At 35.7% G+C, this 14,490-nt stretch overlaps 1 protein-coding gene across 47 annotated transcripts in view; it reads right to left on the minus strand.

The window, feature by feature from the left end:
• ANK2 (ankyrin 2) overlaps positions 1 to 14,490 on the minus strand; it is a 540,585-nt gene that overhangs the window by 259,215 nt on the left and 266,880 nt on the right. For 5 of the 47 annotated variants that reach the window (XM_063458323.1, XM_063458324.1, XM_063458321.1 and 2 more), the window contains exon 1: positions 9 to 527. The exons of 41 other annotated variants lie outside the window; for them this stretch is intronic. In XM_063458323.1, coding sequence (XP_063314393.1) covers positions 9 to 143 — 135 coding nt within the window. In that variant the 5' untranslated portion in view covers positions 144 to 527. Of the gene's footprint in view, positions 1 to 8; positions 540 to 14,490 lie in introns of those variants that run through there. One more of the 47 variants, XM_063458292.1, reaches the window with a different exon arrangement.

A 14,490-nucleotide genomic window follows, 5' to 3' on the forward strand; every position in this document is an offset into this window, starting at 1 on the left:
TTCCATACCTTACGTTTCCGTTCTAATCGCTCCCTAGGGATCTTACGCCTTTTCCTTTCCCTTTCCCTTTCCTTCTCCTTCTCCTCAATGTTGGGTAGTTCCAACTCCCGTACTTTTTTTATTGATGCAGCTGCATGAGCCATTTTGAGAAGGCAAACACCAGCTCCAAAGAGTCAGGTCTTATCAAAGGAAAATCCCAATTTATTTATTATCCGCCAAGTCTGCAGCTGCCAGAACGAACTTTCCACTGTAATCCTGCAATCCACTGCTAAATTAGAGCTTTGGTCCATATGCTGCAAAACCCATCATACAATGCTGCATCGTAATGCCAACACACCATTGGCACCACTGTTTTAACTATAAGCAGATGACATGCAGAAGATTTAGTTTATAAAATAAAAAAAAAAAGAGATAGTAAAAGCTAATTTTTCACACAGGCATCATTCTAGATTTGCATTGATTGTAAATAAATGCAAGCTTCAGACCAGCTGACAATTCATCCTTTAACTCCTCACCAAACCAGAAAGGTCTTCTGGGACCTTTCGATACAGCCTGCGTCCTCCAGCCAGGAAGAGGCCACCTTTTGGAAACCAGTGGGGGAGGATGAGCTCTTTGAAATTCTACATGCACCTCAACGCAGTGTGAGGATAAAAATGGTGTAGTCTGACTTAATGACTTGATGCTGCTGCTGCTGCTAGGACTGCCTCAGTTTGAACACATGACTCGCTTCCTTCCCTCTGTCCTTCTCTCTCTGCGTTTGGTTTCTCTTTAATTATATAATTGCAGCTCTAATCTGAAGCAGGACTGGCTGTGTCCGGTCCACCTGCCTCTCGCATGCACCATTCTAGTATACGGGTGACCGAGCCAGAAAACCATTCTGAATATTCATGTCTTCATCTGTTGCCAGTCATTTAAATGTGTGAGTTTGCATAGAACAGTCAGAAAAACACAGCTTGGAGATGTCTGCTTGAAGAAAAACAAAAATGAAACATTTAAAGGTGTGGTAGATTCTACTTGACAATACCTGTCTGAATCTATTTTTCCTTTCTTTCCAGCAGAATGATTGGTTTTATAATAATCAGAAGAATGATTTTGCTGATTAAAAGCATTTCTTTAAAGGAACACTTCATCTTCATGTCTAGACCTGACATGTATATTTTTTTTATCAATAATTTATGCTATTGTGCCTGTTTGACAGTGATGTTGGAAAGCTTTATGACCTGATTGGAAAAATACAATGAGTGGAAATCACGCTCAAGGAATTCTGAAAAAATATATATTCCAGCCACGATTATAACTAAATTATAGACATTACCAAGATGACTGAATCAGGGATGTTCAGGGTGGAATATCTGTGCTGAGTCAGACTATTCATGGGGGATTCCTGAAGAGAGTGCCGAAGGTTGCCTACCCCTGTAGTAGGGTAATCATATGTTCCCTTTTTCAGAAGACTAATGCCTGGTAGAGACACCTGCTACTTTGTAATCTTTGCCCCTGAGAAATTTCATGTAATTTTAAGAAATTAAATAAGATCATTATTATGCTGATATTCTAATTTGAAATATTTCCGTCTGGAAACATATATACAGAAGATGAGCTTCTTTCTAGTAGCACCACCATGGGTACCAAATCAAAATTCTTGTTGGCACCTAACTCAAAATTTATAAGCATTGGTGGTGTCATCTTTCCCTTGATTATTTATATATGGCTATATTCAGGTATATCCTGCATTTAACCAAAGTCTTAGCGGTCCAGTATCAAGAGTGATGATGAAGAAAACTAAACACACACAATTCTAAAAATGTCTTCTTTCAGATAAAGTGAAGTCTATCCCCGCGGGTATGGTGTTTACCAAATGTCCTATTCTTGCCAGAATAATACCATAGTTTAGAAGTTAATAACAATCAGAAGAGGTCAGGACTTTTTTTATTCTAATATCAACAAGTAGGGCTCCATAATTCCCTGACTATACATGTGCTCTTTGCTCTCCTAAAACACAATGCATGTAATTTGCGAAATTGGGGGAACCCACCCAGTTACACACACATATAGACTGAAATATTGAGACACAAAGAAAATAAAATGTTTACACACATGTTAAATTTCACATATAAATATTCACACACACACACTCTCTCTCTCTCTGTCATTATCACTCTCAGCACGTCACTCAGATATAGTGCACGTACATTAAACAAGGAATGCCATCAATTCAGCACTATCCTTAAAGTAGTTTTATGTATTGTAGCTATTGCAAACATACATTTTTCTATAAAATGATTGAACAAAAGAAACAAAATGCAATACTAAACAAGTAGCAAATAAGCCTAGTATCCTCCTTTTAGTTCCAAAAAGAGCACATACACATACAAATACAAGTAGAATAGCACCAGTGGCATGTTCAAACACCTTAAAGATTACTCGAAGAGTTAAAAAGATTGCAAGATCCCATGTGGCTGCGGGCGCGCCTGTAATTAACAGCATGGTGTGTTGTGGTTTCACAATGTGAATGTAGTTAATTGATTGTAAGAACTGGCCAGCTGGCACCCTGAATATTAAAGCTGGGTATTGCTCTAGAAGTAGACTATCTGCTGCTATATGTACATATTTTATTTCAATCAGGACAGACACACTCAAGCCTTTCTTAAGTAGATCGATTTGTCTTTAGTTAAAGATAAATTTACATTAAAAAACATTAAATAAACTATTTGGAGGGCCCATTTTACAAAACAAATGACTCAATGGACATACAAAAAAAATCTAATTTTGATACCTTTCAACTTGAGAAAGAGCTATTGTTAGATTGAAATATTGCTCAGGTTGCTGTGGGGACATAGTTACAAAGGCTGAAAAGAGTCATGCGTTCATTAAGTTCAGCCTTTCTTACATATGTTTTTGCTGGTGATCCAAGAGACAAAATAAAAAAAACCTGTGTCAAGTGCTTTGCAATTTTGCGACAAACTAGGAAAAAATTCCTTCTCAACTGCAGAATGGCAGTCAGATCCCTCCTTGGATCAAGAGTTTGAGTTCCTTTTTTTTGTTTATTAATGTGTACTGGATATTTGTATTTTAGGATTCTACAAATGATTCAATAGCTGTGGCTATAATTAACAAGTAGAAGTTATGTATTAAGAAGTAATGTATTAATAACTTATTAAAATATTTGCATATAGATCTGATCTGTAATCTCCTGCATTGTTTGATATTTAAAACGTACTGTGATCTACCTAAGCTATGCATTAAATTAAATCATTCTTCTATAACATATATGGTTCTTTGTGTCCAAATGGTGCAAAATATTTTTTGGTGCCAATTGGCATCGTAACTACTACAGTGGGCTTTACAATGTGCCTTTAATTAGTATAATTTAGCAATATGATTTGTGGAGAGCCTGAGCAACATCTACAAAAATCATACACAAAAGAGAGAAGTGTATACTCCAAAATGTATCCATCCTTTTAAGATCAGACTGATAGATTAGATATGGTTTTGAAATCCGAAACTAAAGCCTTTTTTTCATTTAATGTCATGCTTCTTTTATGCAGTCCCCCTGCTGGTGAAAAAAAAACTGTTACAATAAAAAAAAAAAAAAGTTAATAAAAAAAAATAAAAAATAATATATATATATATATATATATATATTATTTATAACGTCATACTAAGTGTATTTTTTATTAATATATACATATATTAATATAAAAATACACAGAGTAAAATTACGCACGTATATATATAATAACTATATATTGTATATATAGATTATAAAAAATAAATTAAATAAAAATAAATAAAACATTTAAAAATAATAAATTCTAAATATATATATGTAATTTTATTCTAACTGTATTTTGATATTAATATGTATATATATGTATTTTGATATTAATATGTATATATTAATATCAAAATACACTTATAATGAAACTATATAAAATAATATGAAATACACATATGTCCATATACATAAAATTACATAAATAATTTAATAAATAAACACAGACTTCAAATATATAAATATGTATATATATTTAAATTCTACGTGCAAGCTTATGATATATTTTTACATCATGAAGTAATTGTATTAATTGCAATTTGGAGGACCTGCCCAAGCTGAAAGTCCAGAGAATTTAATTTGCTAGCACTATATTTAACCCTGTAACTTTCCAAGACACCCTAAAACCTGTAGATGGATGGTACTGTTTTACTCAGTAGACTTCGCTGAATACAAATGTTAGTGTTTCAAAACAGTAAAATATATCACAGCAATGATATTGTCAGTGAAAGAGACGTTTTTTGCATTTTTGACACACACAAACGGCACTTTCACTGATGATATCATTGTTGCAATACATTTTACTGTTTTGAAACACTAATATTTGTGTTCAGTGAAGTCTCCCCATAACAATGCCCCCCCATGTACAGATTCTATAGTGTTTTTGAAAGTTATAGGGTCAAATATAAGGCTGTTTTTCTCACATTAAAATTTGCCAGATTGGTTATGTTGCCTTTGAGAGCGAATGGTAGCCCAGGAATAAGAATTACCCCCATGATGGCATACCTATTGCAAAATAAGACGACCCAAGGTATTGCAAATGGGGTATGTTCAGTCTTTTTTAGTAGCCACCTAGTCACAAACACTGGCCAAAGTTAGCGTTCATAAAAGTTTTTTGCATTTTTAACACACAAACAAATATAAATGCTAACTTTGACCAGTGTTTGTGGCAAAGTGCCTTCTAAAAATGACTGGACATACCCCATATTGAATACCCTGGGATGTCTACTTTTAAAAAAATATGTAGTTTGGTGGGGGTAAATTACATTGGCGGGCTTAAAAAAAATTTCACAAATAGGACATGGGTGCATGATGACCAGCTGTGAAAATTCCAAGTTGGAAAACTGGAATGCGCACCTTCCAAATAAGGTCATTTAGCCCCCATAGAACCAGACACATCAATACATGGCAGTAGCCCTTAAAGTTCTCAGTACATATATTCTTAGATTGCTATGTGTCAAAAAAATCACCAATTACTATTATTTATTTTTAATTTGGCATAGATTGGTGGTAAAATGTTTGCATGAAGAGAGTCAAAATACCCCAAGTTTAATACCTTAGGTTGTATTCTTGTATGCCCTGGGCACCCATGATCCAGTTGTCCTTTCTTGTACCACTTTGGATATGTATTAACCAATGCATATTGGTAACACCCCACAAAAAATGCCATTTTGGAGTTGCTCTGACCCAGTCGTCTAGCCATTACTATATTGCTATTGTCAAAGTCATTCAGATCTTTTAGTTTGCCGATTTTTCCTACTTCCAAAACATGAAATTCAAGAATTGTCCACTTGCTGCCAAATATATCCTCTTTGACAGCTGCCATTGTAATATATATATATATATATATATATATATATATATATAGACACACGCACACAATAGAATCAATGTTATTCACATCACCTATCTGTGGTTTTAATTTTGTGGCTGATCAGTGTATTCCTTCACAATAAAGTGCTTCTTAATTGTTCTGATATTGAATTTTGTATGGATTCATGCCAAGGAGTTTGTAGGCGAGGTGAAGAAATGTGGGCAGATAGTAAAGATAAAGCAATCTGGATACAAGCATATAAGCGGGCTAGAACATCTATTAACATTCTGGCTGCTGTTCTTGAAATATTAGAATGCTGTGGCTGTCTGTGTGATAAGAATTACACCACACATGTAGTTTCTTTTTGCTTTTTTACTGGAAATTTTCACAAAAGTTTCAGTTGTCAAAAACTCAAAGTGAATTACATTTTCCCCCCAAAATAGCTGAAAAAATTTTGACTTAGAGAACTTTTCCGATTTGGTTAATTTTGGGCACTTTAATTGTCATGTAAGTCACATTTTCATACACCCTGCCCCCCAACAGTGTTCAATGAAGTGTGATGCCAGTGAGCAGGGTAAAAGGGGACAGGCCAATGACACAAAATTAGTCAATGGTGCCATCCAAAGTGGGCAGGTCACCAACAGTGGATCATGCAGGAAGTACGGTTTCAGTGCTCTCTACAAGGTTCTAGTGTTCTGAGCATAGCACGAGCACGTCTAATGATGTGCACGCGCTACACTAACTGGGGAAATTTCCCTTGAATCCCTAAAAGCGTGATACCAGGAAACAAATTCTAGAACGTGAGACAGGAACCTTGAAAAAGGGACATGGCATGCCGACATTGGCACGTCCTCCCCTGCCGACGTCAGCCGTGGGGGCAAGACCTAATGTGCATCTGTGGCAATGGCCGAGCGCGCATTAGGATTTCCCCATAGGAAAGCATTATTCAATGCTTTACTATGGGGATTCCAGTGACGACAGAAGTCCTCATGCATAGCGTGAGGACATCCAGCTTCATTTAGGTGACCAAAAGTTACCTAAGCACCTGAAATTCCCTTGAGCGGCTGTCCTCCACAAAAGGAGGAGTTAACCCTAGCAGGTAATCATTGCAGTTTATTAAAAACTGCAATAATTACAGGCTCAAGGTTAAGGGTGATGGCACATTGCACCCAGACCACTTCTATGAGCTGAAGTGCTCTGGGTGCCTATAGTGTCCCTTTTAGTGTTAAACCATTTTCTAAGCTGGAGCTATGGCTAAGGAAGAAATTACATAACTCTTATTAGGCATACTAAATCATACCATCACTGTGAGCCATGATATGCTAAAAGCCATTTGCTAATTCTCTGTCAGTCACAGCCATCCACTGCTGTTCATCCTGAAGTTTTCTCATTAGCCTACGCAGTGTAGAGGAGATGGGCTTATGGGGACTAATTTAGCATTAAACCATTAAAAATTAAGGGTTGGCAACGGAGACTATAACCACTTCAATGACACAAGGCAGTTGCCTACCATGTCCCTTTAAGCCATCTTGAGCCAACCTTGATATCTCCATTGACTCTAGTTGGTTGTTAAGCCCAGTGTAGCTTTTATGATCAAGTTTCAATGTCTATGAAAGATAAGAAAAACAAAAACATAAACATAAGAAAAAAAGAGTTGTTATCCCATTCTACTAATAGACTCCTAGTGATAATATATCATTTACCTGTAGAAAACTGCATGGTTTAATATAAGCTCCCTAAGTGGGCCTGGGACTATTATGTACGTTTGTTGTTTTCCCACAGATTTTCTTTGGTTCCTACTCCAATGTCCATTTGCAATTAAAGTGCAACCATCATCAATCATCATTATAGGAAAAAGTGAAAAACAGTCTTTGAGTTCTCAATGGGATAACGGTTACAAAATTACATAAACAAAGCCATGTGGGTAATCCTGGAGACAGTATGTAGACATGGATTGTAAAGAAAACTAGTCAGGACTTCCTATTGGCCCGTGAATGCCAAAACATTTTTTTTTTCCATTCCTTCCATGTGCTTTTTTAATGTAGTTTAATTTACTAGAGCAAATTCCCAATCTTGATTAAATTTGTTTGTTCATAAGTAACAATTGGTTATTCTTTTGATGAAACATTTGAGCAAATGACATTTCCATTTTAACTCCCACTAGTGATTGTTACGAAAGCACTTTGTATTGCAAGGTTTTAAGAGGAAATAAGTATAAAACACGTTTATTTCTGCCACCACCATCAATTTTGCTCCATACACTAGCTAGGAATATTTTCAATGATTTTGTCACACTCATGGCATAGCATGCATTTACATAACACGGCATACTGTGATTTGATAGCTTCAAGCCATGAAAATCAAAATAAAAAAACAAAACAAAACGTGTTTTGAACAAAGAAAGAAAGAAAGAAAAAAAAATCGCACAGCACATAGCTATTAACGAACAATTTTAAACATGTATTATTTTAGTATGGGAACATATATATCAAGACATATACCCATGCATACACAACATTCGTAAACATAAATAAAAATAAACAAATGCAAGTTTATTATTTTACCATATGTGTTAGAAGAGTGTAGCTACCTTCTAGTTAGCTATGGATTGTGCATGAATCTCATGTGGATTGGGACAGTTCCTCATTAAACAATTTCCATTTTGCCATACATTTCCCTCTACCCTCCTCTTTGTCATTACAGCACTGCTCTGTTTTCTCTCTTTCTACACTTGCAGCGTTCCTGATAAACCAACTGCATTCTCAAAGGGGAAATGTGGATTTGACTAATTCTACTGCCTTGTCAGCCAGTTCAAATACAACATGTGATTAATGAAACAGCTGAGCTTGTCTCCAAGAACCCCAGCTCGCTCTGTCATGGACTAATGTCACTGGTCAAATTCTATCCTGTGATATCTAACCACAGCTGCTGCCTTTGTGGACTCTTCTTTCCATATATAATCGTACAGATAATAGGATCAAAATGATTTAACATACCTACAGAAATACATTGTATGGATTGTCATGACTGGCTAATAAATAAGAAAATACGTGGGCGTGAAATTCTTGAATTATTTGGCTTGCTGGAAAGGTTTGTGTGAAGAATGTGTCTTATTTTGTCATTTTCGAAAAAGTGCAGATTTTAATAGAGATTGACACCTTTATAAATAATACTGGTTACACCTCCATGCTTTTCAAGCAGACAGCAGGTCATGTTACTTCCTTTACATTTGCATTGAACTCAACAGGCAGCAATTGCCCAGAGCACCTGCCTTGCAAAGACTTCTCATTGGAAAGTCTGTGATTGGACAGCCACAGAAAGTCTGGGAGGGATTAGAAGAGGAGGACTTGCAAAGGCAGCAGACAAGCTGTTTTTAGATATAACTCCAGTGAAAAAAAATACATAAATTAAATGCATGCATGTTGACATTTGGGGTATATCTAATATACAGATAAAGAGTAGACATTAGGTTGTTAGAATAGGACCTTCCAAAAATGTGATACATTGGCATTGTGACAGGCTTATCCAATGTGTGATCATATACTGTAACTAAACCCACATTATTTTTGCCTAAATTATGTATTTAAAAACAAAACAAACTATACGAAGTTGCTTTTTAGTGAGTAAGTTCTCTGGTTCTTTTATGAAAAAAATCGTTACCATCATAATTAGAAACAAAACAAATATGCTAATAACTTAATATGGCTTAATAAACCAGTTCAAATGAAGGTCATCCTTCAAAAACATTTCAGTAAACAAAACGTATTATTAAGGTTAGTTTTCAAAACTAGAGCTGAAACTCACACAGGTTAACAGCAATAACAGGTTATGGGTTATTCACATAGAAAAATAGTGCAATAATGTCAAAACAAAACAAAAACAAAGAGGCAACAATGGAATGTACCTGCTAGTTCTACTCGTTCCATGTTTGTTGGCACACTTTTTGTACTTTAGAACACCTGTAATACGTTTATAATAAACTAATAAATAATGAAATCATAAAATAGCCTAACATTTGAAAAAGGTTAAATGGACACTATAGTCATTAGACCCACTACAGTTTAATTTAGTTTTCTGGCGTCTATAGCCTGTTCCTGGAGTCTGAGCACTGGACACGCTACATTGCTGCTTAGTAACCTCCAGTGGCAGTCATGCAAAGGTTTACTCCTATGTCTAAAGACCGGGTGGTCGAAACATCTCCGAAAGATTTTTTTGTTTTTTGTTTTTGTTTTCTCCTGTTTGTTCATGTACCTTGTGGAATAAACATTTCCTTTTGGATTTGGAGTGCTTGCTTTTCCTAGCATTATTGTTTTGTTTTTTTCTTTGCATTACTTCCTGGGTCAGTCAGTGCTGCACAGTGTGCAGCACCAACATTCAGCGCCTCCACCCTCTTCATGGAGACTCTCAACGTTTCCCATAGAGATGCATTCATCCAATGAATCTCTACGAGAAGATGCCGATTAGAGCAGCAATAAGATCCGCAATAACTTCCCAATTCTTTCCTATAGGATTGTTGATCTCAGCGAAGGAGGCGGAGCCAGTTGTGGTGTTATCGACACAGAGAGGGAGAAAATGTCAGTGAAGCTACCTTTAATCTTCATAAAGGGAGGGGGCTTGGGGACCTAATCCTGTATTCCAACACTACAGTAAAGAATACATGTTTCTATTCCTGACACTATAATGTTCCTATGTCTGTAGAATTCCCAAAAAAGATTTATTCTTAATTATAGTATTCCAGATATTACAACTATTTTATTTAATTTACATTGGAATTCTTACCTATTCAAAGATTCCACGCCAAAACACATTTCAAATGTGTAGAAAACATCACATTCATGCAAAAATATTGCAATTAAATGACAAAATCATGATGCTCTGTTCATCAGTATGCCTAACTACCCCAGGATTGCTGGATACTCACCTTTATTTGGCCTATATAGCTGTAACTGTTCTTTATGGAGTTATACAACGATGATTCCTTTGTCAGTTAGCGATGTATGGGAAAACCCCTTTTTCTATGATTTCACATTGTTATATAAAAATATCAAGTCATTCTGCTGTCCACAACCGAATAACATGACAAAAGGCCAGTTTCTATGGCAACTGTCTCCTTTTCAAGGTGTTTCTGCATTTGCCTACCTAACAAACACATTTCAGAATTAAATAAATAATTCTATATTTTTATATATTTTTAACATTGTTACATATCTCTATATCCATTAAAGAATAAAATGTGAATTTAGTGGGGGGTGTATTGTTCATTTCTTATATTATATCTGTCCCCTATTTCCTCATCCTTAACATTTCAAATGGACAAAGAGGGATTAATGTCTAATTAATTAATTTTAGGGGTGCGAGTTAGGGCGTGGCCAGGGATGTTCTGAGACTTATTAGGTGACATATCTAGTAACATATCATTCAACTAAAATGTAATTTAGAAAAAGAACAATATATCTTTAAACATTTACTATACTTTAAAGACACATTACTGGGAGTGTTAGAGCTCTCACATAAATTCAGGCACACCAATAATAATGAGTTCCGCCAATAGAGGGACATTAGGATGGAAAAGAGGAACAAATAGACTTGGTACCAAAATCGAGTTCTTACAATTTATGGAACAAGAGTTTATGGGATAAAATGAGAATTATCCCGCTCCTGACTGACGGAACTTCGTTCTGGTGAGGGAGGGGTATGACCATATCTGCATACAACCTCTCTCAGCTGTGCATCTACAAAACTTTGAAAGGGAATATCTTGCTATTCTTTTCTTAATTGTATATTTTTAATGACTTTTATATATAAAATCGCTCATTTTTTACCAAAAATGTATCTTTAAGTGGACCGAGGAATCCTCTCTGCTCCAGGTTCCTTTCTGATGTTGACTATGTCAGCATGTAAAGAACACATAGGCACAGTGAATTATACTTATCTGAGCCAAAAGCTTGCCTTTTGTCATTGTATCAAGTTAAAGGGACACTGTAGGCACTGTGTCTGCTTCATCTTATTAAACTGGTTATAGTATCTGGAGTTCCCTTGTGTTGTAATTTCATTAAGCATTAAACAGTTTTTAAATGTTTTTATTTATATAAACAGTTTAGTTATATTTTGACTGCTGAGTATTTGCCACCATTGAGTCACTTTCAAACATTTCTAGAGTCATCATACATACTCATCATAGGCTGATCGTCATTTCATACCCCAGATACTGTTGTACACTGGGAGATTTTCAGACTGTGGACCACCAGCCCATATGGAGCTTACATTACTGTATCAGGAGATATTTCAACACCTCCTGCTATTTTAATTCATAGAAGATGCCCTACAAACCCACCAGGTCTCTCATACTATTTTCCTATAGCATAGTTACATAGTTACATTGGCTGAAAAGAGACATGTGTCCATCAAGTTGAGCCTTCCTGACATTTTTTTTTTTTTTGCTGTTGATCCAAAAGAAGGCACAAAAAACAAAACAAAAAAACAGTTTGAAGCACTTCCAATTTTCCAAGAAACTAGGAAAACACCAAACCTCTTTACCCCCAGAATGGCAGTCAGATTTATCCTTTGATCAAGAAGCTATTACTCTACAATTGAAAAATTATATAATTGAATATTCTGTTTTTGCAAGTATGCATCTAGTTGCTGTTGAAACATCTGCACGGACTCTGATAAAACAACTTCTTTAGGCAGAGAATTCCACATCCTTCTTGTTCTTAATGGTAAAAAAAACAACAACAAAAAAAACAACTTTATTTTGCCTTAGACTAAATCTTTTTTCTTCCAGTCTAAACGCATGACCTTGTGTCCTATGTAAAGTCCTGTTTGTGAATAGATTTTCACACAATGGTTTGTATTGGCTCCGGATATATTTGTATAATGTTATCATATCCCCTCTCAGGTGACATTTTTCTAAACTAAATAGGTTTAAATTTGTTGACCTTTCTTCATAGCTCATGTGTTCCATTCCTTTAATTAATTTTGTAGCCCGCCTCTGCACTTTTTTTAGTGCCATAATATCCTTCTTTAGAACAGGTGCCCAAAATTGCACAGCATATTCAATATGTAGTCTTACCAGTGATTTATAAAGAGGCAAAATGATATTCTCACCCTGAGAATGAATGCCCTTTTTCATGCATGATAATATCTTACTGGCCTTAACCACTGCTGATTGACATTGCACATTGTTGCATAGTTTGTTGTCTATAACAATTCCCATGTCCTACTTGCGTGTTGTTATCCCTAATTCACTTTCATTAAGCGAGCCTAATTCACCTGAAATTCACTTTGAATTTCCAACAATTCCCGTTACTGAATAACCCCGTTGATATTAATATTAGCATTAATTATTCAGAATGGTTGTGAAAAACATTTTATTACAACATACGCGCACCTTTGGAATACTGTGATATCATTTTTTTTTTCTTTTAAATCAATTAATTTCAATTCACCCATTCTCTTTTGTTATTCCAATTTTAAAGTGGAAATTTGACAGTCACAATACAATTAGCTTCAGCTGACACTGCATGAACATCAGTATAAACAAGGGCTTATTCCCAGATGATAGGATGTGTATGCAGAGATGCTGGTTTGTTTCAAAGGAGATACAGATTTTCCATTTTGATTGACAGCCAAAGCAACCAGTGAGGAGGAAGCATACAGAGAATGTTATGTGTGGGCTGAGGTAAGGAAAAAGACAGACAATTAAAATGAAATCAGTAGAAAGCAAATGTTCATATTACCATACTGCTTCGATTTTTAGAGCAAAATAGAGATGCAGTGCTTTTACCATGGAAACTGGAGGGAGACATGCTACATTTAAAAGGGGATTATTGTACATATCTACCACAACTTGAGTAAGAAGATTTAATAAATGCAAATGTATAATACGTTTTTTTCAACTCCAAGGAACTTGCCCTACCTTGGGCAACTAGAAGCAAGTATTTTACTTTTTTTTGTATATTGTTATATTAAATTACGGCCCTGCTAATCACAGATATTTGGTTATAAGAGCAGAATTGGGATTGGTGGTGGCAGCTAATGGCAGGATGGGGTGTTGACTATGTGTCAGGAGTCTGGTTGGGAAGGGGTTCTGACCAATGCAGCAACCTCTATAGGGTGGAACCCAGAATGCAAAGAAACCAATATACAAACAAAGGCAAAAAATAAGTGTGTTGATATTTACAAAAGAAGACAGTTAAATAAAATACAAAACACAGATAACTGGATGTAAGAGGAGGCCCTCTTGATACAGGGAATGCAGGAAAAACCTCTGGATACAGGAACACCAGGAGACTGCTAGCACAGGAATACAGGATAGGCAGGACCAGACCAACAAACAACATTAAGTTCTTGCTATTTCGTTGAGTTTCACCCTTTCTAGTTTGCCAGTTCATTAATGTTAATCACAAAGTAAGATCAGCTGGGATCAGAGAGAGACCTCAGGCTGGGTGCAGCATCCTGCAATAGCACAACAGACAGGTAGTGGCACTGTAAAGTACTGCACCAGACTGAGAATAAGCCGAATTGTGACACTATATCTGTACGTTATACTAGCAAAGTTGTTGTGCTGAGTCTAATAGACACAGCTGTCCTAGACAGTGCTGATATTTCATTTGAAAGTCAAATGTTCAAAATATGCTGGGTGCTCTAACTAGAAGCCGCTTTCTTTATTACATCATTTCCACATTCTGCCAGCACTGAGCGTAGACTATATACCGGATCATAGTTCCTTTCAGTTTCCTGTTCTAGTAACAGAAGGGTACTTTGACCTTCACTGCTTTGCATAATCCTGGAGAAGGTAATTCCAAGAGGTGAATGGGACACTTGTTTACACTGATAGTTAATCCATAACATATGGTTACCCAGCTAGCACTATAGACCAAAGCAAAAAACAACACATTTCTTGACAGCATTAACAATGCATTTTATAATTAGAATGAATCTACAAACTGGGATGCAACAGCTTTCTAGATTTTAAGCTGCTGAAGGTTAGAAAATATGGAGTTTAAAAACAAAAATAAAAAAAATCTGAATGATTGCAGAGAGCATATAATAGTTAGGCAGCAGTGAGTACCCTGCAGTAAAGGTATTTTTGAAATTTATGTATTCGTTATGTTTCTATTTT

Source organism: Pelobates fuscus, chromosome 6 (genome assembly GCF_036172605.1).
Source record: "Pelobates fuscus isolate aPelFus1 chromosome 6, aPelFus1.pri, whole genome shotgun sequence".
Taxonomy (NCBI): Eukaryota; Metazoa; Chordata; class Amphibia; order Anura; family Pelobatidae; genus Pelobates; species Pelobates fuscus.